General features: G+C 34.0%; 1 protein-coding gene across 1 annotated transcript; it reads left to right on the top strand.

Annotated features, from left to right (window-relative positions):
• Window positions 1-262: 262 nt before the first annotated feature.
• On the top strand, window positions 263-5,287 carry LOC105225582 (guanine nucleotide exchange factor subunit Rich). The gene is made up of 3 exons (XM_011204113.4): window positions 263-412; window positions 480-1,782; window positions 1,842-5,287. Exons 2-3 carry the CDS (start codon window positions 492-494, stop codon window positions 4,964-4,966), a joined length of 4,416 nt encoding a protein of 1,471 aa, XP_011202415.2. The 5' UTR covers window positions 263-412; window positions 480-491; the 3' UTR covers window positions 4,967-5,287.
• Window positions 5,288-25,352: the final 20,065 nt, after the last annotated feature.

Genomic DNA, 25,352 nt, shown 5'->3' with positions numbered 1-25,352 from the left:
ACTATTGAAGTAATATTAACCCTCTGCTTACAATTTTTGAAATTGATTTTTCTCTCTTTTTCTGTTTTTACTGTCAGTGCACTTGGTTTACTGTTACTACTGAACGAATTGACTGTAAGACACCAGCAATTTTTTCATCAATTGTAACAAGCATCTTTCATATCCACAGTGATAGCAACCAGAAGCTTGTGAACTTCAATCTACTTAAATAAAGCTGTGTGAACCTGGATTAGGGATTGAAAAATTAAACAGTGGCAATGCTATTTATTACTGTCTTTGCAATTTCATTCTCTCCTCTTCACTTTTTTAATACTCTAAAAAGTGATGTTAAGAAAATAATATTATCATAGTAGCAAGTACTGGATATGTTTATGTTTTTAACTTTACCAATTTATGGTAGCTGAACTTATCAGTAAGTTAAATAAAAACAAATGAATAAATAATGTTTTGAAATATGTTTTTATTTCCATTATAAACAGATAAAGGTAATCATGTATTTCACTGTCGGTTGGCCAAGAGTGCTTAGCCTGGAGTTCCCAGGGGAGAAATCATCCATTAATCACATTTGCTGTGATGCTGTCAAGATATTAGTTGCTGCTATTGGTGATGATTTTGTTGGTATTTGGTACGCAAATCCTTTAATTCCAATAGCGTTTTATCGCCGCGCTGAGGACTCTATAGCTCAATTGGGAAGAAACAAACTTATTATCTGGAAGCCAGATTCACGACAATTAGCAATCCTTACAAATATGGGAGTTCTTATTTTATATCATATAGAATTTGATCCTGATGGAAGTGGAATTTTAACACAAATAGATCCACCAACAGCAAGTTTGCGAAGAGATTCAGCAGAACTTTTTATAAAAGAAAATGTACCAAAACTAAATATACGTGAAGCGTGCTCTATTAAATTAGATTCTGCCATCACTACTATATGCTGCATAAGCCTTACAGAATTACTTTTTGCAACGGATCAGTGTGACCTTGTACGTGTTCAATGGACAGATTTGGACGCTGACGTAGTAGGTGAAAGTGGTGAAAAATCTTTAGCACTTCATGCTTCTATAAACTTACGCAATATTCCATTTTATGTCAATCGAAATTGTAATTTAAAAAGCATTCCACCCCTGGGAGACAATTCGTATGTCGCAGCGTTGGAGTATTCGCCATTTATTGGTGGTTGTGCTGCTGTTTTCAGTGATAATCGTGCAGCATTTTTAATAGCAATGCATTTACGTTTTGAACCACAAAACATGCATGGGTTTTGGGTACCGGACGTTGAAGATGCCACAGTTTGTAGTGTTAATCACAAATTTCGATTATTGGCTTATGGTCGAAAAAATTCCGATGTGTCAGTATATGCTATTGAAGATACGACCGGCGGTCTCGAGTTTTCACATAGACTATCTGTAAATTCGAGTGTAATAGCAGGATCATTGGGAAGTGTGTGCGAATTAAAGTGGAGCCCGGATGGTTGTGTGCTTATCGTTGCTTGGGAGAAAGGTGGAATTTCGCTGTGGAGTACATTCGGATCATTACTTATGTCATCTTTGAATTGGGATTTTGGACTACATGTAGATTTGCAACATCATAATCCCTTGCAAGTTTCAAAGTTAGAGTGGTCAACAGAAGGATATCATCTTTTCATGACATGCAAGAAAAAAATGGAGCTATGCGAAGAAAACGATACTAGTTTTTATGAGGTTTTACAATTAAATTTTGTTAAGAGTACAATGTCAATGAATCCTTGTATAGCTGCACATTCGCATGTTTTATTACAAGGTAAGCTTATTAAGTTCCAAACATTTAATACTATGCTTAACAATTTCTTTTTTCTTTAGGCGATGAAACTTTGTATGTTAATCAGGGTGATAATCTCGAAAAAATTTATTTTGGCTCTAAATTTACCTTTCCCAATAATGGCACAGAACCAACTAAAGTTGATTGCAATCAAGATGATAGCATAGAAATGAAAAAGTCCGTTGACATATCTAGCATTCTATCAGAAAGTAAACTGTGGAATGTAATTCAGTTGCCTTTGACCTATACTGCTAGTAATTGGCCAATACGATATTCAGCGATTAATACGGAGGGCACCCATTTAGCCGTTGCCGGCAGAACTGGACTAGCACATTACTCAATGGTGACAAAGAAATGGAAATTGTTTGGTAATGAGTCACAAGAAAAAGATTTTGTGGTGTCTGGTGGTTTGCTTTGGTGGAAAGGTTTTATTGTAATGGGATGTTATTCTTTATTGGATCGTACTGATGAGATTCGCTGTTATCCGGAGGAATGCAAACTGGATAATCAATATGGTAATAAAATTCAAGTTCGCGCTCCAGTTATTTCCATGAACATGTTTCGAGATCAGCTCATTGCATTAACAGCCGATGGCATAGTTAGCCTATTCGAGTTAAAAAAAATCGATGTTTATTCCCTAAGTGTCAATTGTGCCTATGAAGTAGATGTGAAAAGCATTTGCATACACCCTGCTTGCATTGTATCGTTGACAATAACAAATCTACGAAACGATTTAACTATGAAGACATCGACTACTTCAAGCGATACAGCGGAAACTATTATTGTGAATGTGTGTGGCCGAATATTAATGATTCAACGTGACTCTCGCAATAGTGTCATCAATTCGTTGATGGCTTCCTGCCTAGCTTCGTGTGTGGAATGTTTTTGGCTTTCTAATGCATTGGAAAAGAGTCCTATGCAAGATTGTTTGTGGCTGTTCTCTGGAGCACACGGAATGCGAGTGTGGCTTCCAATTTTACCACCTCTAAATGAGAAAATAGATGAACAGGCCCAACGATTACACACGTTCATGTCAAAGCGAATAATGTTATCATTTCCACTGAAATTGTATCCGTTAGTGATTTTGTTTGATAATGTGATTGTATTAGGCGTAGATAATGAAACTACGTTGTATACTAATGAGGCGAGCTCTCATTTTTCATTACCCTTCTGTTTGTTGGAACGAAAATCACAAGTTTATTTGCATAAAATACTCCGTCAGCTGATTAAAAGAAATCTTGGATACAGTGCTTGGGAAATAGCAAAGTCATGTCGGTCGCTGCCATATTTTCCGCACTCTTTGGAGTTATTACTACATGAAGTTCTCGAGGAAGAAGCGCTGACCAAAGACCCTATTCCGGATGCTTTACTACCAAGCATTCTTGATTTCATTCGAGAATTTCCCGTATACCTCCAAACGATAGTTCAATGTGCGCGAAAAACGGAAATAGCTTTGTGGCCATATTTATTTTCAATAGCTGGAAAACCGAAAGACCTATTTCAACAATGTTTGCAATCAGAGGAATTGGAAACAGCGGCAAGTTTTTTAATTATACTCCAAAATTTGGAGCCATCTATTATTAGTAAACAGTACGCCACATTGCTGTTGGACATCGCAATTCAAAATCGTAAATGGGAACTTGCAAAAGATTTAATACGCTTTCTTAAAGCCATCGACCCAAATGAAATAGATTCACCACGTTCATCAATGGTTGTAAATATGAAGATCGCGCCACCATCGCAATCTCAAGTTAATCAAAATGCAGAAGTTTTTAATATGATTTTGGGGCCAATAGCACGTGAGCGCAGTTTTTCGACAACGGTAACTTCGAATTTGCCCAAAGAGAAAAAGGATAAACAAACGCCATTAACAAATCCATCAAATCCAAATGGAACGTCATTAACAGCAATTCCAAATGAAACGACAACATCATCGCTACCAAACAGTGGCACCTCGGCGGTGGTTCGCCGAAAAATGGATAGAAGTAATTCAACAAAGGATCGCAAAGAAATATTTTGCATTGAAACTATTCTCCAAACCCATGCACGCAAATTTTTACAGAAGCATAAGATAATTGAGTTGGGCTATATGAGTGCCTTTCTCGACTTTCATTTGGTATCATGGCTTTCACAAGAATCGGATCGGTCGGCACGTCTCGATGACTACGTGGAAACGCTCAACTGTTTACATGAAGAACTGAAATTGCCACCAGCCCTTTTACATCCAACGTCAGAAGAGTCGGAATTGTCATTGGCTACGGATTATACACAAATAAAAAAGCAATTTGCGACCGATAATCAACATTCGTTTTTGTTGCATCCATCGAGTCAAACTTCGGAGTCGGGTTATTTCAGCTTGGCTCTAATGGATACACCAACGAGTATGAATAATGGAAACACAATACAAAATAATATTACGTCTATTAGGGAAAATGAAGAACTGAAATACATGCATACTCAGATAACTGACTATATAAAATCACGATCGAATTCCCAAGCTTCGTCCGATAATTGTCGTTACCGTCCATCTATTACTTTACACGACGAGATCCCAAGCGTCTATTCATTAAATTTTGACAATTCTAGCATAAGCGATAATAGTTTGACAATACTCTCGGAGAAATTAAGCATAAAAATCCGTTATTTGCTGCAATTGTTTATTGAAGCAAACTGCACTGACTACGCGTTAGTTTTGTCCATATTGCTCCAAGATGCTGCCTCTATTGGTCGAATTATTAATGTCATGATTCGTTCGGAATCACTCTTAACTTGCCAACGAATCTACGGCGCTCTTAAACGATTAACCCAGTGGTGCTTTGACAGAGAATGTCTCTACCGCCCATTTATGATATCGCTTCAACCTCATATATATCATCTCGATCAGTATATCAGCTCAAATACCAGCAAATTTCCAGTGCATCACAACATTGAGGAGGGAGACTTGTCTCAAGGAGTTATTCCAGATAACAAAACGGATAACTCGAACATCATTGCTCACGCAAATCATATCACAAATAGTCCTAACTGGGGCTTAGACAACCAACCTTCTGAAAACCCTTGTAAGGACTTAACAGATCTATCAAATAACGCAAACAATAATCATTTAAGAAGGACGTCGAAAGGGCATTCAGGTCGCAATGAAGCAGGTGCATGCAGAATCATGTAATTCAGTAAACTATTCCACAAAGTTGTCAATTACATACAGATGATTTGATTAATTGATTAATACGATTTAGAGCACATTGAATGTGCTCGCATATGTTTAAAGTCTATATTGAAAGCAATCCTAGAATAATTTAACAAAAAAATTAAATAACTAAATAAATAGTAGTTGTTAAAGGTTAGATCATTTTTATTAAGAAAATGTTAAATAAATATAGTTTTTAATGCGAAATTTTAAGTAACATAACAAATAAAACATCTGTTTATACTCAAAAAAATATAAGTCTGAACATTTAGTAAAATGATATACTTATGAAAATAAAATGATTGTCCAGCATAGCCAGAGCCACGCCAAATCTTTTGAGGAAGATCATGGGTCACTAAGGTCTGGAGCGATTTAGTAAATATTTCACTCCATACTACAAGTCCCAGAAAATACTTGATTTCATTAGTCGTATTATACACTCTGCACTGCAGGCTAAAGAAGCACCTGTCGATTTTGCGAGAAGGAGCCGAAAAATACTGAGCTGATTCCAGATTGCACGGCTATAACGCAGCCCTTGTACTCGTATCCATATTTCTTTATAGGAATCAAATGGCTCAAATAGCGGCCTGCGAGTTCCTGGAATTCATCAGCTGGGCCTTGCGGGTATAGATCATTTTGAAAAGATACATTAATGAGCTAGACATGTCCCACTTTTGTAATGATTTCTACAATTATACCATACACATCTGTTTGTGAGGTGAATATCAAAATAAAATTATATAAGATGTTGAACTTAGTTAAAGTGGTTAGATGATAAGATTGGAAGGAATTGATCTATATATACATATGTATTAACCATTTATCATTAGCCTTCATATACCCATAGGAATGAGTCTTCATTTATCTAGCGTACTTCCAACAAAAGGGACCAAAGAATTTAACTCTGAAGCCACACGAAAGCAACATCAATAAAAGTACAACATTATAGGCTTAGAACGATGGTCGGCATTTTATAGCACAATTGTGCAATTGCGAAGAGTGTTTCCCCAAAACAAGCCAATTTTTCCTTTCCAGTTGTGAAGACACTTAAAGCATTGTTATTCGCGACCTTCAATCACCACCTGATTCAAGCAGACTTTACTTTGGCTTCAGCAAAGTTCACAGCACCACCACAGCACTTAACGCCATAAACGCCCAGATAGTTCGTGATTAAAATAAAAAAACACCCTTTAAGAAGACGATCCTAGTAGCGTTGGACTTGTTAAAGACTTTTGATATAGTCAACCACATAACGCTATTAGAGGACAATCTGCGCACCTTCCAATTCTGAAGTGGTAGACCATGAACTATCTGAGCGGTCGGTAATCATCCGCACTGTTTCGATGTAAACCTTCTAAATTTAGAAAAATTAAACAGGAACTCGGTAGGATAGTGTTCTCTCTACACTACTGCTTAACTTCTATATTGCAAACTTCCGCAACCCCTAGGAGTCTGACACCACCCCCTAAATCCACAGCGACCATATTCACGAATTGAACCAATGAGTACAGACTGGATCTTAATATCACAGTCGATAGCATTAAAATTCCGACTATTAACAACCCTAAAGGATGATTCCAGCATGCTTTCGGTTAAAAAACACAATGCACTCCTCTCCAAGCAGTTTCTGCAGGATTGCTTTCGCCAATCACAACGGAGCCATTAACACCTTCAAATACTCGCTTCCAATAAATGAAATTCTCTTATCTTCCGATTTCATTCATTTTCACACCACTTTTTAAAATTTTTTTGCCCATTTTTATGGGCGTGGCAGTGGTTCTATTACGATCATCTACGAACTCATTGTTTTTTACTAAGGAACGGTCATACGAGTACCAAGGTTTTTCAGGATATTTCAATTTTTAGTCAAGTTACAGCTTGCGGAAAGACAGACGGGACCCGGATTTCAACTCATTTCGCCATCTTAATTATTTATATATATGTATATAACCCTATACAAGTATACCTCGATTTGTTTTAGCTGATACGACAACCGTTAGGTGAACAAAACTATTATAATCTGTAGCAATATGTTGCAAGAGTATAAAAATAATGGTACATTCAGTAGCGTAGCTACAACTTCGGGCGCCCGGGGCCAAGGATGTTCTGCCGCCCCCCTTTATCTACCTACCTACAAGTTTTATGAGGTGGTTCGAACAAAAGTGAATTTTTACAAAATATAAAATTTAGGAACTAGAAGCCACGCAAATTCTGAAGTTTCAAAATTCTCACAATACGGTTTTTGAGGAAATTGATAGTAAATTTACAAGACATCTTATTAAAAGCTATAGAAAAAACCCATTTTCGCCCTATATCTTGTACACTTTTGACACAATTTGCAAAATAAATTTTGTAAAAAAATTTGTCGAAGTATTTTTCTGAATATTAAAAAACAGCGAAGATTGTTTTGCCACCCCCAAGACGTTGCGCCCGAGGCGTCGGCCCCCTTCGTGGACTATTTCAAGCTTTATACCAAAATGAAATGGGACACAAGTCCGTAAAGAAACATCGCTGCTATGAGTTGTTAAAATCACATCATCCCTATTGGTAGACGCTGTACTTGCTACTATCGTAATCCCACTGGATTCTAGACAACAAATTGGCACGATATTGGTTGAAAAGTTGGCGAAAAACTCATGAAGAATTAATGCTATGTAAAACTAAGAGCTGTTGGCCATAATTCCGGATTCTTTTTACGAATAGCTCTACCCAAAAGAGGCATAACACTCAAATAGTATCCCTTGTTGACAGTTTGGCCGGTAGAAAGAAATTCGGAGTGCACCACACCTCTTTAATCGCAGAAAGCTGTCCACATAACCAAGATTTTTGACCTGCTTTGACATGGTTTTTCAGCTTCGACTCTTCTCTTCCTCGATATTCGGCGGATTGATCGCCTGCGAACTTTAAATTAAAAAGTCTTACTAATTTTTGGCCACAGTTTTTTGGTTAGAAATGGTTAGTGGTTTTGGTTAGAAATGGTTAAAAGTATAAATTGAGCCTCATAGAAACTTTAACAGAAATATTCAGTCGCGCTGTTGGATGATTAACCGGTGATTTAGCAGATATGTACATATGTATGCGCATTAACAAAGAATGTGTTATTAACGAATGTTAAATACATAGCAACATTTTATATAAACATTTTGGTAGATTTTTAGAATGATATAGACATTGTAATACTTATCTATATTAATGACGAAGAATATTGATGATTAATTAATAAAATACTCATTAATCTCCTAATGACACATGTGAATACACGAGATATTCAATGGGCTGCAAGTTGATTTTTATGACATTAGTCTACCTACTGTAGAAATCACAGGATGCAACTCCTTACAGGAATTCACATGCTATACTCGTTGGTGTTGTACAAAGTTATGGGCGAGCGTGTGGAGTAATGTGTGTCGTATCACATCACCTGACAACAATATTGACATTCGATATACTACATATAGGAGAGGAGCAAAACTCTTACTGAATAAGAATGGGAGGTGGCGTAGAAACAATGTATGGATTTCGTAGTAACCGCACCGAAAAGTTTTTCCAAAGGAATTTTCATTATAAGCATGTATGTGTGTAAATAGATAGTACAAAAGTTTAGTGCGTCAATAGTGCTGGAAGGCAAGGAAGCTCAAAACTTTTTGATCCCAAAGTGCTTTCGTCTACCCGCTTGAGTTTTTGTAGTCTGTCCTTTGTTCTGTCGTTCAGTGTTATCGCTTAGTGTGCTCCGCGTGAAACATTTTGTCTGAGCGCTGTTTATACACTGTTGTGTCTACATATATACATATCTATGTATGTGCAGAAGTACTTGCAAAAAAGGTGCACATGTATACAATTGCATATTATACTGCACTTCTCTTTAACAGGTGAACTCAGTTTCAGAAGCCATAAATAATTTTTGGCTGCAAGGATGTCCATAACCGATATTTTCCCCTCTCTGCTCCAGATAAAATTCATAAAATTTTTAATTAACGTGAAAGTTTTGCATAGCTCCATCATGCTGTCACATGGCGAAGTATGCAGTGATTTCGATAGCATTGAGCTCTAAATCGATTGAGAACTTTGAACTTCAGTTAGGCAACAATGTCGTTCTTATTGTTTTTTATAAATTTATTTATGTTTGCATAAGCATATGTAAAGGAGTTTACGTCTAAATAGTTGCATTGTCATAATATAGTGATCTTAAGAATGTAATAAATTAAAATCTACTTGGCATATACACATATCTACTCAATATGATATAATTCATTTACTTTGAAGGATAACTCGAATTCTTCTTCTGCATAGAAGACTTTCCGTAAGGGTCTTGGTTTGTGGTCTTAAAAAATCTACCCAATACCGATTTTCACAAGAATATTTTCTTTATTGGTGCATACTATTTCTTCAAAAATGAAGCCGTTCAGAATTCCAAGTCAATATGGAACGTTTTAGTATCATGATTAATGAACTTTTCGTGCCGGAATTGGATGATGTCGATATCCAACGAAGCATTCAATTTATTGAAGAAAATTTTTGATTAGCGCATAATCTTTCGTCGTGGACTTGTGGCTCTCCAAGATCGTGCGATTTAACACCGCTGGGCTATTCTGTGTGTGGTTATGTGAAGTTGCTTGTCTACGTTGATAAGCCTGAGACCGAAACATTTGTAATATGTGAAGTTGGCTTGGTTATACATAGTATTATCGGCCGTTTTCACGGTGTACCATAGGAATATCAGGCGACATGTAAGGTTGTTTTTTTTCATGCCAAAAAATGTAACAACGAGTTTGTTGGAATTTTTGTACTTCTAATAGAACCGCAGCTACAGAACCGTTGAAAATGTTTTAAAATTTTTTTGGGAGATCTACTTTATCAAGAACTTAAGCCTTTGAGTATTGCAAAGCATTCAGTGAAAGATAACTGATGATCTCAAAATTTTCTATGAATCTACTCAAAATGGCTTGGCTAATGTTTTGGGTGTCAACGCTAGACTTGTACCAACATATTTGCATCTTCTGCAAAAATGGCGTCGAATAGAGGGAGCAAAAGAGATTCATCAAACGCATGGTGACGACGAAGCTGTGCAACAAGCTAGCGGATGGCGCTCCAAAAATAACAATGGAGTTTTCTTTTTTTTTTTTTTTGTCAGTCCGGGTCAAATTTGATCACTTGACCATTTACAAACAACGCCACATACATATGTACATATGTATGAGCATTATTCAAAGTGGATGGCGAAACATTTTGGGTACTGGGTTTAGCAAACATAAAAAAAAAAACATACGAAATTTCATTATTATTAGCATCATGAATGAAACGCATAACGGTTTTTATAGTTCTCAATTAGTTTTATTCTGATTTGTTATTGCTGATTTTGTGAGTTTCTCTTTTAATGCAAATTACATAACATAACTCGCTTATATTTATATAGATTCAAGTCATAGTGAAAAATAAATAAAAATGATGTAATAATAAGTATGTATCATGCTTATATAATACGAGTACAAATATTTTATTCATGTCCATATTAAAGCTTAAATTCAAAATTTTATATTATTTTTAAAGTTTTCTGAAAGTTTGCGCATTTCTGACTGCCGGGTTGGCCGACTTCTAATTGAACAATTTGTTGGAATTTAAAAAACATCGGTTTAGGCAAGATTGTACCGGGTTATACCACAGATGCGGCGCATTTTCAAAAGGCTATTTAAAAATTCGAGTATGTTTATATCTGTCTTAGAAATAATTTTAATTTACCTGATAATACACATTCCAAATTAAATGTTTTAAAAATAATTTTTTCTTTCCAACCGAATACTCAATTGTTTTTTCTTATTATTAAAAAAAATGTAATTATTTATCACTGCTCCAAACACAATTGAATTCCTGTACATATTTGTAATAAATTGCTCGAATTTAACACAAAAAAAAAATGTATAAAAAAAAGAAAAACTTAGTTCGGGTGTAACCAAACATGTTGTAATATCGCAAACTTGCAAAGATCTCCGGAGCCGGAGAAATACTTTATTTATTCTAAAATCCGTGTAATTAACAAAAAAGAGATAAATGTATGTTATTAAAACTCAATCAAAGTGGCTGAATTAAATATGTATTATGGGTACATGAGGAAGAACTTAATAAAAAAAATCGGAAGTCAATATGTGAGGGATACGAGGTTTATCGAGGCCTAGACCCATTCGATTCATATTCAACACTGAGCCACTTTATTTCTCAACAAATTTACTTAATTTTGTGAAAATTTGAAACACGAATTTTCGGAGTAAGGCGTAACGGGTGATCCCTTAAGAGTTGCTTTATTCATTAGCCTTTGAGTTGTGAGTCAAGCTGTCATGTTATTGTACCTTGAACAGGATATATTAAGTTTGTCACGAAGTTTGTAACACCCAGAAGGAAGCGTTGGAGACCCTATAAAGTATATATATAAATGATCAGTATGTTGAGCTGAGTCGATTTAGCCATGCCCGTCTGTCTGTCTGTTCGCCCGTCTGTCTGCCCGTTCGTCCGTCCGTCTGTATGTATAGATATATACGAACTAGTCCCTCAGTTTTTAAGATATCGTTTTGAAATTTCGCAAACGTCATTTTCTCTTCAAGAAGCTGCTCATTTGACGGAATTGTCAATATCGGACAACTATAACATATAGCTGCCATACAAACTGAACGATTGGAATTAAGTTCTTGTATGGAAAACTTTCACATTTGCCAATGTATCTTCACAAAAGTTGGCACAGATTATTTTCTAAGGCAATAATGTAATCTCCGAAGAAATTGTTCAGATCGGCTCACTATACCATATAGCTGCCATACAAACCGAACGATCGGAGTCATAGGCTTGAAAAGTTTCGCATTTGACGTGATATCTTCACAAAATTAGACATGGATTACTGCTTAAGGTAACAAGAATGCACCTGTGAAGGGTATGTTAGCTTCGGTGCAGCCGAAGTTAACGGTTTTTTTTGTTTTTGTTTTGCCTTCTAACATCAGCTCGCCTTTAAACGGATGTTCTTTGGCTACCCAGAGGATACACTTAGTCAAGGACCGGAAGTCGTGAGTTCGTTATCAATCCTGGGTTTGGCAGTGAACGAGGGTAAGACGAAATATCTCCTGTCATCAAACAAACAGTCGTCGCACTCGCCACTAGACCTTCACGTCACTTTTGACTGTCATTACTTCGAAGTTGTAGATAATTTCGTCTATTTGGAACCAGCATTAACAGCAAGAACAATGTCAGCCTCGAAATCCGACCCAGAATAATTCTTGCCAACAGGTGCTGCTTTAGATTGAGTAGACAATTGAGTAGTAAAGTCCTCTCTCGACGAACAAAACCCAAACTCTATAAGTCACTCATTATTCCGGTCCTGCTATATGGTGCAGAGGCATGGACGATGACAACATCTGATACGCCGACGTTACGTGTTTTCGAGAGAAAATTTCTGCGAAAAATTTATGGTCCTTTGCGCGTTGGAACTATGAGTTATATGAATATATGTACGACGATATTGACATAGTTCAGCGAATTATAAAATAGTGGCTACGCTGGCACGGTCATGTTGTCCGAATGGACGAAAACACTCCAGCTCTGAAAGTATTCGACGCAGTACCCTCCGGGGGAAGTAGAGCAAGAGAAGTACCTGCACTCAAAAATTACCATATTTGGGACGAAGACCAACTTAAAGAGATTCAATAGCTGTCATTTCATTCAGAAAAAAACAATTGTTTAGTGTAGTTTTTGGTTCATTCAGTCTTCAAAAATGATACCGGTGAGAACGTAACCGTCAATGGTAACCGTTATCGCGCCATGGTAACTATGGGATATCACATCGTTAGATTTTTTCCTGTGTGGATATGTAAAGTCCAAAGTCTATGCGAACAATCCCGCTTCGTTTTAGGCCTTGGAGCAAAACATCACGCGTGTCATTCGCTAGTTACCAGTCGGAATGTTCGAATGCTCTTTAGATATCATTCGTGTAGAATACCTACTCTTGTGATGACTATAATACTCTCCTCAATGTGTGGGATACCTTCTTCAATATTGTTAAAGGCAATGAAATTAATGTAATAACTATTAAAAAAAATATACATATTTTTATTTATTAAAAAGTCTTACCGGCACAAAAGCGGTTAAAAGCTTTATTTAAGTCGTGAACAATGCAAACCTACGGCAAACTTTGGTATTTTTATTAAAAACGGGTGTATAATTGAGTACATGTGAGTTGCTTTAGTTGGTGGATGGAGTCATGTGTAGAAGTTCACGCAAGTGAGGAAAGTTCTCTGAGCGGCATTCACTTGGTAGTGGCAAGAAACAATTCTTTTACATATGACTCAAGCAGCCCACGACTTCTGTCTTAGACGAAGTCTCCTCTCGTAGCCTAAACATGTATTTGAAGGCGAGCTAAAGTGGGAAGGTGAATCATCCCTTCCCAGGTTTGCGCGCTAGGTTTGGGACCAGCCACGTAAAAAAATACTCCCAACAGTTTATAAAATACTTTTTTGCCCACAACTGAATGTTTTGATCTTTCAAAATTGCGAGAGTCAAAAATATTCGGTTACACCCGTTCTTCCCGTATCTTCCTTACTTATTTATGTATATTATCGATGTCATATTGCTAAACCCTTTAAATGCAGGCTGCATTTTCAATCATAGAGATTTTCAAATTAAATGCAATTGAATTGATGTTTAATGAATTTATTTGCATATGAGTGCATATGGGCAAGAATATGCACATCCTATATAAGTATATAGTATATTATACTTAAATATGTATTTAGTGTATCATAACATGGAATGGAGTATTATATGTATATACATATCGTTACTTAAAATGCAAAATAGTGTAACATCACTTTTCATAAGTTGACTGGTGAAGTAAAAACGATATAATAGAAACCACTTAAAGTATTGGAACAAAATTTGAGTTTTGGTTATAAAATGGTTATATATTGGTTATATCTGACAGCGAAAGCTGAAAGTTTAATGCTATATACATGTAATATGATGTAGTGAATCGAAAGCAATAAAAAACTGAGTTTAGATTTTTTGATGATAAGTTGTTTTGCATTTCAGTTGACGATATGTAATTTGAAATCGGTGTTTGCGCTCATTTCCTCTGAAACCCCAGTTTATCTGTCGAATTTACGCGTATTGAAACAATGTTTTGAGCCTTTGCAGTCGGTAAGCCATCATTGCTTTAAAGGTTTTGAAACCAGTAAGCACTTTCGCATATCCAAATAGACTTATGTTGACATATGTATGTACATACATATATATGTATATGCATAACCTTGTGTCCTGCAGCAAATCGAACATAATTTACGCAAATTGTTGAAATGCTTGATTTCCTTCTATAAAATTTATGCGATAGTTGATCGTGACTTAAGAGGAAAAAGTGATAATTTAAAGGAATTGATGGTACTCAAAAGGGCGTTGATATTAGTTTGGTCATATATAGGCTATTTTCAAGCTGCAACAACAAAAATTTCGATTATTAACTTCACAAATTTCATTGGTCGCTTGAGTGGCATCCTTCCTTTGTTATAAAAAAATTTCCTCATTATTTTCACTCATTTTTGAAAATATCGAACTCAAGTCCTGAGTGGAAAACTTTTTCATTTGGTAAGGTAACTTCTCGAAAATTTGCATAGATATTGTCCAAGAAAGCGCTACAATCTTCGAACAAATTGTTCAGCTCGGACAGCTATTGCAAATAGCATAAATGTCTGCTGATCGATTAAAGTCTGTAGCTGAAGTTAACGTGTTTTATTATTTTTATTTGAAATGGGCCGTTGAAATGATTTTTATTCATTGCATATTCTTCTCTTCAAGCTCGTTATTTATTAAATTATTATAAAGCAAGTCATTAAATATTTCATGTATTTGAACATTGCGGCTGTTGTTATAAAGTTCGTATAATTCCAAATTAATCGTGGCTGCAATATAAACTCCCTTACCAACAAGTCTAGTACAAAACTGAATTTATACGCCACTGTAATCATTCACAACTGCTACTGGGAGAGTATTGATTCATTTTGTTCCGGTACATAAGCCTACAAACATATTTGTTTATATACACTTAGCTGCCGTGGTATGTAGGGAGCCATATTTGAATATGCGCACTAAATACAAATCTATAAGTATGTAAGAATGTACATATGCATATTAGGGTGTTCGTTATTTCCCAGTTGATTTTGTTTTTCGCAGAAGCTACTGAAATTTCAAGTTTTGCTCTAAAAAATATACATTTATTTTCAATTTAAACTGTGTCTTTAATTTTACTTTTGCCAAACATTTTACATATAATTTTTTGTTCTTTTGCTAAAATTTTTTTATAGCAAAGCATACTATATATAATTGAAACTTCAAAAGAATGATATTATTAATTCTTCGCTCCACAGTGGAAAAAACATTACTTTAAAAGTTATGCATTAAATATACTGTATTCATATGGTACGCCATGTCGTATGAGCAACATAGAATGTATAAATGCTAAGGTTATTTGAGGTATGTATAGCTATGACTGCTTTTAAGCTTTTAAGATATGTATTAATGTAAAAATCATTTGAACCTTTTTTGCAGAGCGAAAAAAATGTAATAGAACATTATTTTTTTAAATTTTTAGGTTTAATGTATAATGCAAAAAATCAAGGAGAAATCCGGTGTTATATTTATATGTAGAAAAAGATATATGATTTAGATCAGGTTTAAATTGAAAATAAAAAAAAATATTTTTTAGGGCAAAACTGCAACTGCGTCTACAAAAAAAAAAAAATAAATAAAAGACACCTTAATGAACATACATTTACTTGTAGAATATTATTTACATATTTTTAATAAATCCCTGCTCGTTCTGATAAACTGATTTCATTTCACACACTACCGCAATTTAAATAACAAAACGGAATGATTAGTGCATTTTGAAATGTTTACAAATACAATTAAACACAAATTTTATTTAAGAAAATATATGTATATACACAAGCAGCAGGTACTTTTCATAAAAATATACATACACGGCTTTTACTGTAATTAAATGTAATACAAGTACACGTAGGTATGCGTATTTTCAATGAATGACTGCATTTAGATTCATTTTAGTTAATTAGAGAGCAGAAACTTAAAATAAATGATTGTGGTTAAAGTATATTTTTTAACATTCATCGGACTACGGCACTAGGATTGGACATACTCATACATAAAGTAAACAATGCTTACTAAATATTTAGTGTATATTAAATGTAGTTTTGTACAAATTAGGATTTGGTTGTTTTAAAAATATGCTGGTATAAATTTTACTTTAATCAAATTAGGTTAATATAGTACATATGTAAGGAAAGAACTACTATTTATTCCTCCATAAAAATTACAACACTGTAATGGACACATATCTTGGAATAACAACTTCTTCACCCAAATACATAAAATCTAACTAAACAAGCAAGGAAGCGCTAAGTTCAGGTGTCACCGAATATTTTACACTCTCTCAATTCGCAAGAATCAAAAACGGGGAGAAACTATCAGGTGTTGACAAATGTTTGTTTTAAAGTCAAAGAAGTAGTAGAAATAAAATTGGCGTGGATTTAATACGATTTCGTAAATTTTCGCACTGTGATTACCACTGTTCAATTTTTCCATCGCTTCCTTTGATAATTTTAAATGTTTTCTTAGATGTAAAATTTTATGTTTCTGACGTCCTATTCGCACTTTTAGTAGTTTTAAATATAACTGTTATATGAGGAGTGGGCGCAGTGATAACAGGTGATACAAATAGAGTACTTTGGTCAATAACCTTTTTTGACAGATAAAGCGTAAGTCGTGTCAAGCTGTCATGTCATTTTTGTTCAATATTGTTTGGCATTTCATCGTGACCTCCTGCATTCAATATTACTAATATTCGACCACATAGATATGTGCAGAACGGAGTGAAGAAAATATTGCAGTCGTAAGATCCAAATTTTGTTCACTGATGACGCCCTTCTTCAGGCTCAGTGGGTATGTAAACAAGCAAACTTGCCGCATTTCGTAAAAGAGCAAACTGAAGAAATTCAAGAGATGCATTTCATCCAGAAAAAAATTGTTTGGTCTGGTTTGTGGGCCGGTGGAAACATCGGTCCACATTTCTTCAGAAATGATGTTGGTGAGAACGTAACCGTCAATGGTGACTGTCATAGCGCCATGATAACCGAATATTTGATGTCTAAAATTGAAGCTCGGGTTCGCATCGTATTAATGAAAGGATTTATTAAGAGAACTCTTCGGTGAACTGACAATTTCACGTTTTGTGCCGGTCTATTGGTCACCAAGATCGTGTGATATCACACGGTTACACTTTTTCCTGTGGAAATATGTAAAATCTACAGATTCGATTCAGACTTTGGAGCAAAACATCTCACGTGTCAATCGTACTTTAGCAGTCGAAATCCTTGAACCAGTTATCGAAAATTGGACACAAGGGATGGACCATCTGAGACGTAGCCGCAGCAAACATTTGAAAGAGATAATCTGCCAAATAATGATCATTCGATTTATAATAAACATTCCTCATTAGATTTGAAGTTTCTGTGTTTGCTCATCATTTCATTCAATTTGTCAAAATACTTCCTTCTCAACAAGTATGGTCGATATATCTTATAAGGTTTCTGAGATATGTGCCTTAAACATATTTGGGGCGTCCAGTTTTTGAAAAATTTTAGTCCACAGCTGTTCCTCACTGCATTGTCTCTTAATTTGGAAGCAAGTTTACCATGTTTAATTGTGATATCGCAAGTTTTACTCAAGTTATCGTTTGCACGGAAGTACGGATAGACGGTCAAACGGAATTCAACTTATCCCATCAACTTGATCATTTGTTTACATATCTATTTCGATTGGTTTTAGGCGTTACATATAACTATTAGGGACAAAAGCTTTTATACTATGTATAAATATGTTGAGAGAGTATAAATTTAGTAATAAATAAAATATTTTAAACTTATTACAAGCAAATTCAATTCCAATATACATGAGAACTACAGTATCGCTAATACGGCCATTCATATTTCTTCTTCTTATCTGCGTCCTACGCTGAGCACTTCTCGTTCTTCGTAAACCGAAATAAATACCGTTTCACGGTATTAAGTTTATTTGATTTTTTGTCATAAATACATTTAATTTCCGCAAAAATAAGAAAATCAGTCAGCCAGACAAATCCTCAAACTATGTTGGAAATCAGAACGGGGTTGCGAATTTTTCAACACAAAATTTTTGGTTGAAAAATTTAATTTTTTGCAATCAAAATAAAATTTATAACTTTTGTTATTAAATTAAAAATTTTTATTTTAAATTCATAATGCCAAAATCAGAATTAAAAATTGATAAAATATAAATCATTTGAGTCTTAAGTTTGCCAAACAGTGCTCTGGAGTATTCAAAAAAAAAAACGGAAAACGGTTAAAAAAAAATATTTGTACAAATGTTAATTAAATAATTTGTAAATGCATTATTTACAACTTTGGAGAGAATATTATGATTGACACTTGATATTTGGAAATGAAGCACGCAGAATTATCGCCTGTTTCTAAGCAGCGCTGTAAATTGTTCCAGGAAGTACTTGTACTCGTATATGTAAGTATGTACGCACCTTTTGATAGTATACACTTAAAGTTTGTTGTGTCTCATTAAAGATAATGAATATTTTCGTTTATTAATCAGGCTTGTTGTTTAATTATTATTACATATATATTTTTTTTTTTCAAAAACAAAAGTAAAGAGCATATTTTAAATATAAAACGGAATTATATATTTTCGACACGCCCCTTAAGGACAGCTGCTGAGTTTTCCAATGCGTTTGTAACAAATCTATTAATCTGAAGTTTATTTTTATCGTAAAATCATCAAGTCAATACCAGAATGTAACTTAAACTTTCACTGTCTGCTTAAAGAAACGTAGTCTTGATACTGCAAGTAGTTATAAAAGTGCGTTGCGGTACCTTCGAATATTTTCGAATTTGTGTTATTTTATTGTTGTATTACTGTTTGTTGTAGGTGTTCGTTCTACATATGTACGTGCGGCATCTAACATTTATGAGTATGTATTTATGTATGTATGGGTATTATTTATTTATTTGTACACAACTACATATGTATGTGTATATGTATATAATAATGCATGTAAGTGTATGCATGTATGTATGTAACTAATAGACATAGTAATCCTTTCAAAGGACTGAATTGAAAAAGCAAGGATGCTACAGTTTTATAGAGGAAAATTGTTAATTCTAAAAACTTTTTCAAGTTCAAACGGAACTGACTTTTTAATACAATTATGGAGGTCTGAGAGGGTCCAATAAACAACTTTTTAAACTAGAACAATGGTAAAGAGGTTTTTTATACATCTGGCTCTCAATATATCAATGCGATAATTTTTCGGGCTTGATCTTTGCTCTGCTGTAACTTGTTTTATATTCAGTTTGGCTTATCAGTTCATAATGAACAGACTTACTACGAAACATTGGTGCAAATTTCTTTAAAAAATAATAGTACGGTTCAAGAGTTCATTATTCCGTCGATATAAGCGCCCAGTAATCAATAATTCGAACACTCAGTGAGGGGTTAAAAAATCCGACTCGTCCAAGAATTAAAGCCGAATGACCATCAAGAGCAGCACATGTTCTGTAAATGTGCCCAAAACGAGATGACCACCGATTTCGGTTTTCACAAGAAAATATTGTTCAGCGCTGAAGCTCACTTTTAGTTGTTAGGTACGTTAATAAACCGAATTGTCGCACTTGGAGTGATGACAATCCACAAGCCATTGTTGAGACGCCACTACCGTCTAAACAAGTCAATGTTTAGTGTGTGTTGGTGAGCGCATTGTCTCATGTCTTAGGTTTACGGCGTATCCTCCAAGATTTTGCGATGTAACATATTTGGTTTATTTTTTGTGGCGTTATGTGTTGTCTAAGTAGATAAGCCCGAGACGTTTGACGGCTTGGAATAGAATATTCGGAGCAGTATTTCTGACATACAGGCCAAATTGGTGGAAAATTGAGCTTCACTTGCCCGAAATAATTTTCAAAACGTAATGGCAAACCATTATTTTTATAATATATGTAGCTAAATGCTGGCCCGTAATATTGAATTATGTATATGCGTTTTATTTTTTCTTGAAAACCACTTGTCTAAAAAGCACTCTTTTTAGACCTAAACATTCTGTAGTATGAAACTTTTGAAGTAGCTCAATAAGATAAGATAATAAGACAATTTGTTGGCGCACAGAATACCCATACAACGGCAAAAAAATAACAAAAATGTGGTAATGAAGATGGCATAGAAATATACATATGAACCGTTCGGTACGAACAGCTAGTTAATTATTATTTGTGTATATAAGTATGGGTATCAACGCGTTTGTTGTGATTATATATGTTATTTAAGTTTTTGATAGCTAGAAGGGGCGGTTGAGGTGGTGTGTTGATATTCGGATATTCGGTATTCACAAACATCGATGAGTATATGGCGGTCTACACTACTACTAATGCTAACACGTCACGACTACGTTTGTTAATCGTTAAATTTGTATAAGGTATGTATGTATTTGTATTTCTGATTTTGTTTTTGTTTTTTGTTTGTTTGTTTTTTCGTATTCATTTTATTTCAATACAATTTCTTTGCAACTACATTTCTTATTTTAATTATGTTTGTTAACGACATTTATGCACTCATACTATTTCTTGTATATGTTATGTAGTTTATGTATGTATGTAAATAAACATTACATTTAAATAGTAATATATTTCGATTAACCATTTTTCTACTGCACATCCGCATCCGTTTCTTAGCTTACCGTTTACTGTACTCTTACAAAATCAAACTTATTGCTTTGCTTTCACATATTTAACACACATTTAAGTTATGTCTCCTAATAATATCAATAAGTCGTTAGGAATTGCTTAGGCTTTCATTCATTTCGCATTGGTAACATTTTTGTTGCAGAAAGTTGATTGATACGTACCACAAATTTTAGTTAGTAAGGTTAATAGGTAGGTTCATCTATGAATACAATATTTAGTGTGAGAAAATTTTGTTTAGTTAGAAGTACTACATGTAAATAAATATAACAATAGTTCATCAATTCATCAATCATTCAATACATAACGAATTTTTCGTAGCAAGTACATTTTTCAAACCTTTTTTCAATTCTTAGATTACGTTTAGTACTACCTATTTTCTGCATTACTAATTGTAGTCATAACACTTTTCTCCACTTTTCAAGCAAGTTATTTTTTCGATTTTCTTTTCGTCATTTAAGATTTTGGAATACAAATTTTTAAAAATAAATTATAACCCATTGCACTTTTTTTATTTCGAAAACCTTGCATGAACATAGGCCTCTATTCTATAATACTAAAATGAAACTGGGTTGCTAGATTCATAAAGATATTTGAAGATTTTAAACTACTAAAGTTTGAAGGCGATGTAACAAAAATAACAATTTATTTAAAATTCTAAGTAAAATATGTATATTAAGTAGGGCTATCATACAATAATCCAATTAAAGTTATTAAGCTAAATGGATTAGGCATTTTTCAAAAAAATCTTAAAATTTGATAAATAAAATTTGTACCGATATATCATGTTCATATGTAACTTTTTGGCTGAAATTTTCATTACCGAACATCTATACGGATGGATCGAAAATGAACGATAAAGTTGGTGCTGGAATGTACTGTCCAGAGTTAGACATAAGGCAACATTTTAAGTTGTCGGACACATGCCCGCAGGATGGGACTGACAGATCGAGAAGACTGCAGGAAATGTCTAGAGCAGAGCACCAGGCAAACAATGAAGCATCTCTTTTGCACTTGTCCCGCATTGACACGACTACGATGTAAGCATCTGGGGTTCTCAACGTGTGATACAGTGGAGTAGAGTCTGTCAAAATTCTCGTCAAGCAGGCATCCTGAAGGATAACTACTCCTCTTGGATCTAGCAACTTAACTCCATCTGGTATCGCAAAGGATCAAATTGGTCCATGAGTGGCTTATTGGCCTACCAGATTAACATAACTTAACCTACATTACCGAAGCTACAAAAAAATCTTTCCAATTTGTTGTAATTTCATAATAAGAGCTGTCAAAAGTCACTTTTTTAAAACAATGCCCAATGATGCTAATTCGAGAAATTTATAATTCCCCAATTTTAAAAATACTTTAAGGTCAATCTGACGAATACTTTTCGATTTGCCCTGGAACGTGTGTAACACTTCAAATGCGTTTTTCTCAAAGCTATGTTTTTGAACTGTAGCTCGAAAACTGCTTGGTACATTTCGATGAAATTTATTTTTGATATTTATGTGTAATTTTGTTCAGTCCCGTCACGAAATTTCCTTGGAAATACCATAAAAAGAAAATTCCTTGAAAATTTTAGCTCTTAATATTAACATTAAGAACTGGACCAAGGCCTGATAAAACTTTTCCATAGAAAATACACTACAATCGTGAGTTTTATCTTTAAATTCCCACAGATCAGAGGTATTTTATGGCATCGCTTTGACTTTAGACGCATATTTCTCAGAATTGTTCACTCTACAAAAGTGCCCAGTGCAACAAAGTCGTAACTCACACCGCCTAGGTAGTATGAGGCTCTAAACCCGATTTTTCCAAGAATTTCGCATTTTTTTGGTATATATCTTGTAAATGACAGGAGCTATAAAAAATGTACATGACAAATTTATAGGAAATTTTATTTGCTATAAAAAAGATCCGAGGTCAAAATCGCTATCGTTAATACTTCTCGAGTTATTCAGCTTTTTCAGTAAGGCTGTATGCAATTTATTACACCGCAAGGAGCTTGACTGGGAACTGGATCAACACAAGCATCCATTTCAAATCTAGTCGAAACGTTATTAAATTTTGCTATGTTCTCTCTTTTATAAGATTTACATGTCTCTGGTTACAGCTAAGTCTTTAAATTTGGATATTGAAAAACAAAAAAAAAAAAAAAAAAAAAATGCTACTGATTTCAATTTATGTTTCAAATAATAAATTGTACGCTATTTGTTGATAATGCTATCGGTAAGTAAAAACTGGATCACATCAAAATCGATATTAATCAATGTATTTTCAAATTTATTAGAACAGATGATATAATTTACTACAAACTGCACTGAAACAATTATATAATATAGTTTTTTACATAATTTGTTTTAATTTTGTGCGGAATTACTTCTGACTACTTTGTATATACAACCGAGTTCCATTGTTTTCAGTGGCGGATTCAGAATTCTTTTCTGGAGGGATTTTTCGTCCAACGTATTATTTAAATTGTTGCTACATCGTAAATTCTTTTGAATTCCTTAATATCTTTGAATATGAATGTTACTTCGTAAATTTTTGTTTTGAATTAATATCTTCGAAGCGGCGTTTGACATGCGTTTGACATGCAAAATCCTCCCGTGAATCTGCCACTGATTGTTTTAGTATCACTTTGAGAGGTGGAAAAAAGTGTGATGACTTTACAAATTATACCTACTGCACGTCATATCATGTAGTGTATGTATATATGTATTTTAGTATTCATACTCTATCGTAAATAGTATTTTTGTATGTGGTATAAAAAATATTTCAGCTCGATTCTGCGTCCATATGCTTACACCTAGTAGTTCTTACACATACGCTACATTTGTAAGATCTCACCTTTTGCACTCAAAAACTGCATCAAGCTGCAATAATTGAAATATCTAAATAAATTTGAAGTTAAGTAAAGGAACATAAAACTTTAAGCTTTTCAAGCTAAATTTTAGTAAGTATACAATATTTGTAAGTTGGGATAAAACTAATAAATTCAATCAACTTGCAGGTATATAAAGTATTCATATGGCATTTCGCTTTTCATCGTGAGCTACACTACACTTTAACTTACTTATATACGTATAGTTTTCCTAATAGGTTCTTTGTGTCTTAAGTTTCTCTTACGCTTACTCTTCTGCAATACGACTTCATAGTTCACATATTTCAAGTTTGATTCAATAGGACTAACAAGTAGTTTGTATGTATGTATGTAGTGACATGTATATCATTAATATGTAACATATGGTACATATATACCCATGTATATAAGTAATTATATATATGTATGCTTATTTTTCAACAGTTTTGATTGTTTTGTGTTTTCATCGCATATCCATTATGACGCTCTTAAAATATATTCTTTTATTTCCTTTTTCATTTTATTTGTCCAAATACTCGGTTTTTTGTATAAAAAAATGGTTACGATAGTTTTCTAACCTTACTTTATGTACACACAATACTACGTTTTGCGTGAAAGTGTATTTTTATGACGGCAATATTTTAAGTATATATGTACTATGTATAATATATTTATAAATTTATGCACACACGTTTGCATTAACCATAATTTCTCATATTTATAAATAGTTTGCTCAAAATACTCACATTTATTTTCACTACTAAACACCTCACTACAATATCTACTGCTATTATGATTTTCATACTAAGTATATTAGCTTTTATTTATTATTATTTGCAATAGGTATATGCGCGTTAGTATTGAATACTTTGGGTCGGATTTGGTGGCCACTTAGTCCAATTGGCCTCTCTGTCCAAGTTTTTTTATTCTCAACTCAAATATTAATGATCAGCGGACTTTTTAGACTAAGCATTTTTGAACTAAACAAAATGTCAACTGAAAGCTAGGTTTGACCCCAAATGAGATTTTCCTTTTCGGCATGTTTTATGACAAAAAGCAACAACTGTCCGATAATCTTTCGAGTCATTTAAAAACAGATAACAATTTAATTTTTCGCTGCCGGTCACACCGATGTACAGTTTAAACTCCAAAGGAAAGCGGTAAGATGGAGTGACCGTGCATATTATCAGAAAAATTTTTGCAAAAATATATAATATTATATATGATAGTACATATCGTCTCCCAAAATGCAAAATAACGTAACATCGCTTTTCAAAACTTTACAGGCGAAGGGAAAAGGATATAATAGAAACCACTCAAATTGAAACCAAATTTGAACTTTGGTTATAAAATGGTTATATATTGGTTATTATATCGGACAGCGATTTTTGTTTTTAGGTGTTTTTAGGTGACGATATGTATCATTACAATAAACAAGTCTTTGGCGTAAATTTTCATTGACGGATCTACAAAAAAAACAATGTCAAAGTTTTGTTGTTTCATAACAAATACTGGGGCGGCATTATATGATACTTTTTGATTAATGTGAAAGCTGTCAAAAATCAGCATTTTATAATATTGTCCAATGCTGCCAATGTCGGGAAAAATAGATTGGTCATTTTAAAAACACTCTTTAAGAATTTTGCAATTTCGCTCTTAGTTTTAGTTGCTTTGTTTTCCGGTG

This window comes from Bactrocera dorsalis, chromosome 5 (genome assembly GCF_023373825.1).
Source record: "Bactrocera dorsalis isolate Fly_Bdor chromosome 5, ASM2337382v1, whole genome shotgun sequence".
NCBI classification, from domain to species: domain Eukaryota; kingdom Metazoa; phylum Arthropoda; class Insecta; order Diptera; family Tephritidae; genus Bactrocera; species Bactrocera dorsalis.
This window is presented reverse-complemented; position numbering and strand designations above follow the sequence as displayed.

Excerpts from the sequence above, each read along its gene's own strand:
- LOC105225582 (XM_011204113.4), top strand. The coding sequence starts at position 492 with ATGTATTTCACTGTCGGTTGGCCAAGAGTGCTTAGCCTGGAGTTCCCA. Across the intron at positions 1,783-1,841 it reads TTCGCATGTTTTATTACAAG|GCGATGAAACTTTGTATGTT; the intron begins GTAAGCTTATTA and ends TTTTTTCTTTAG.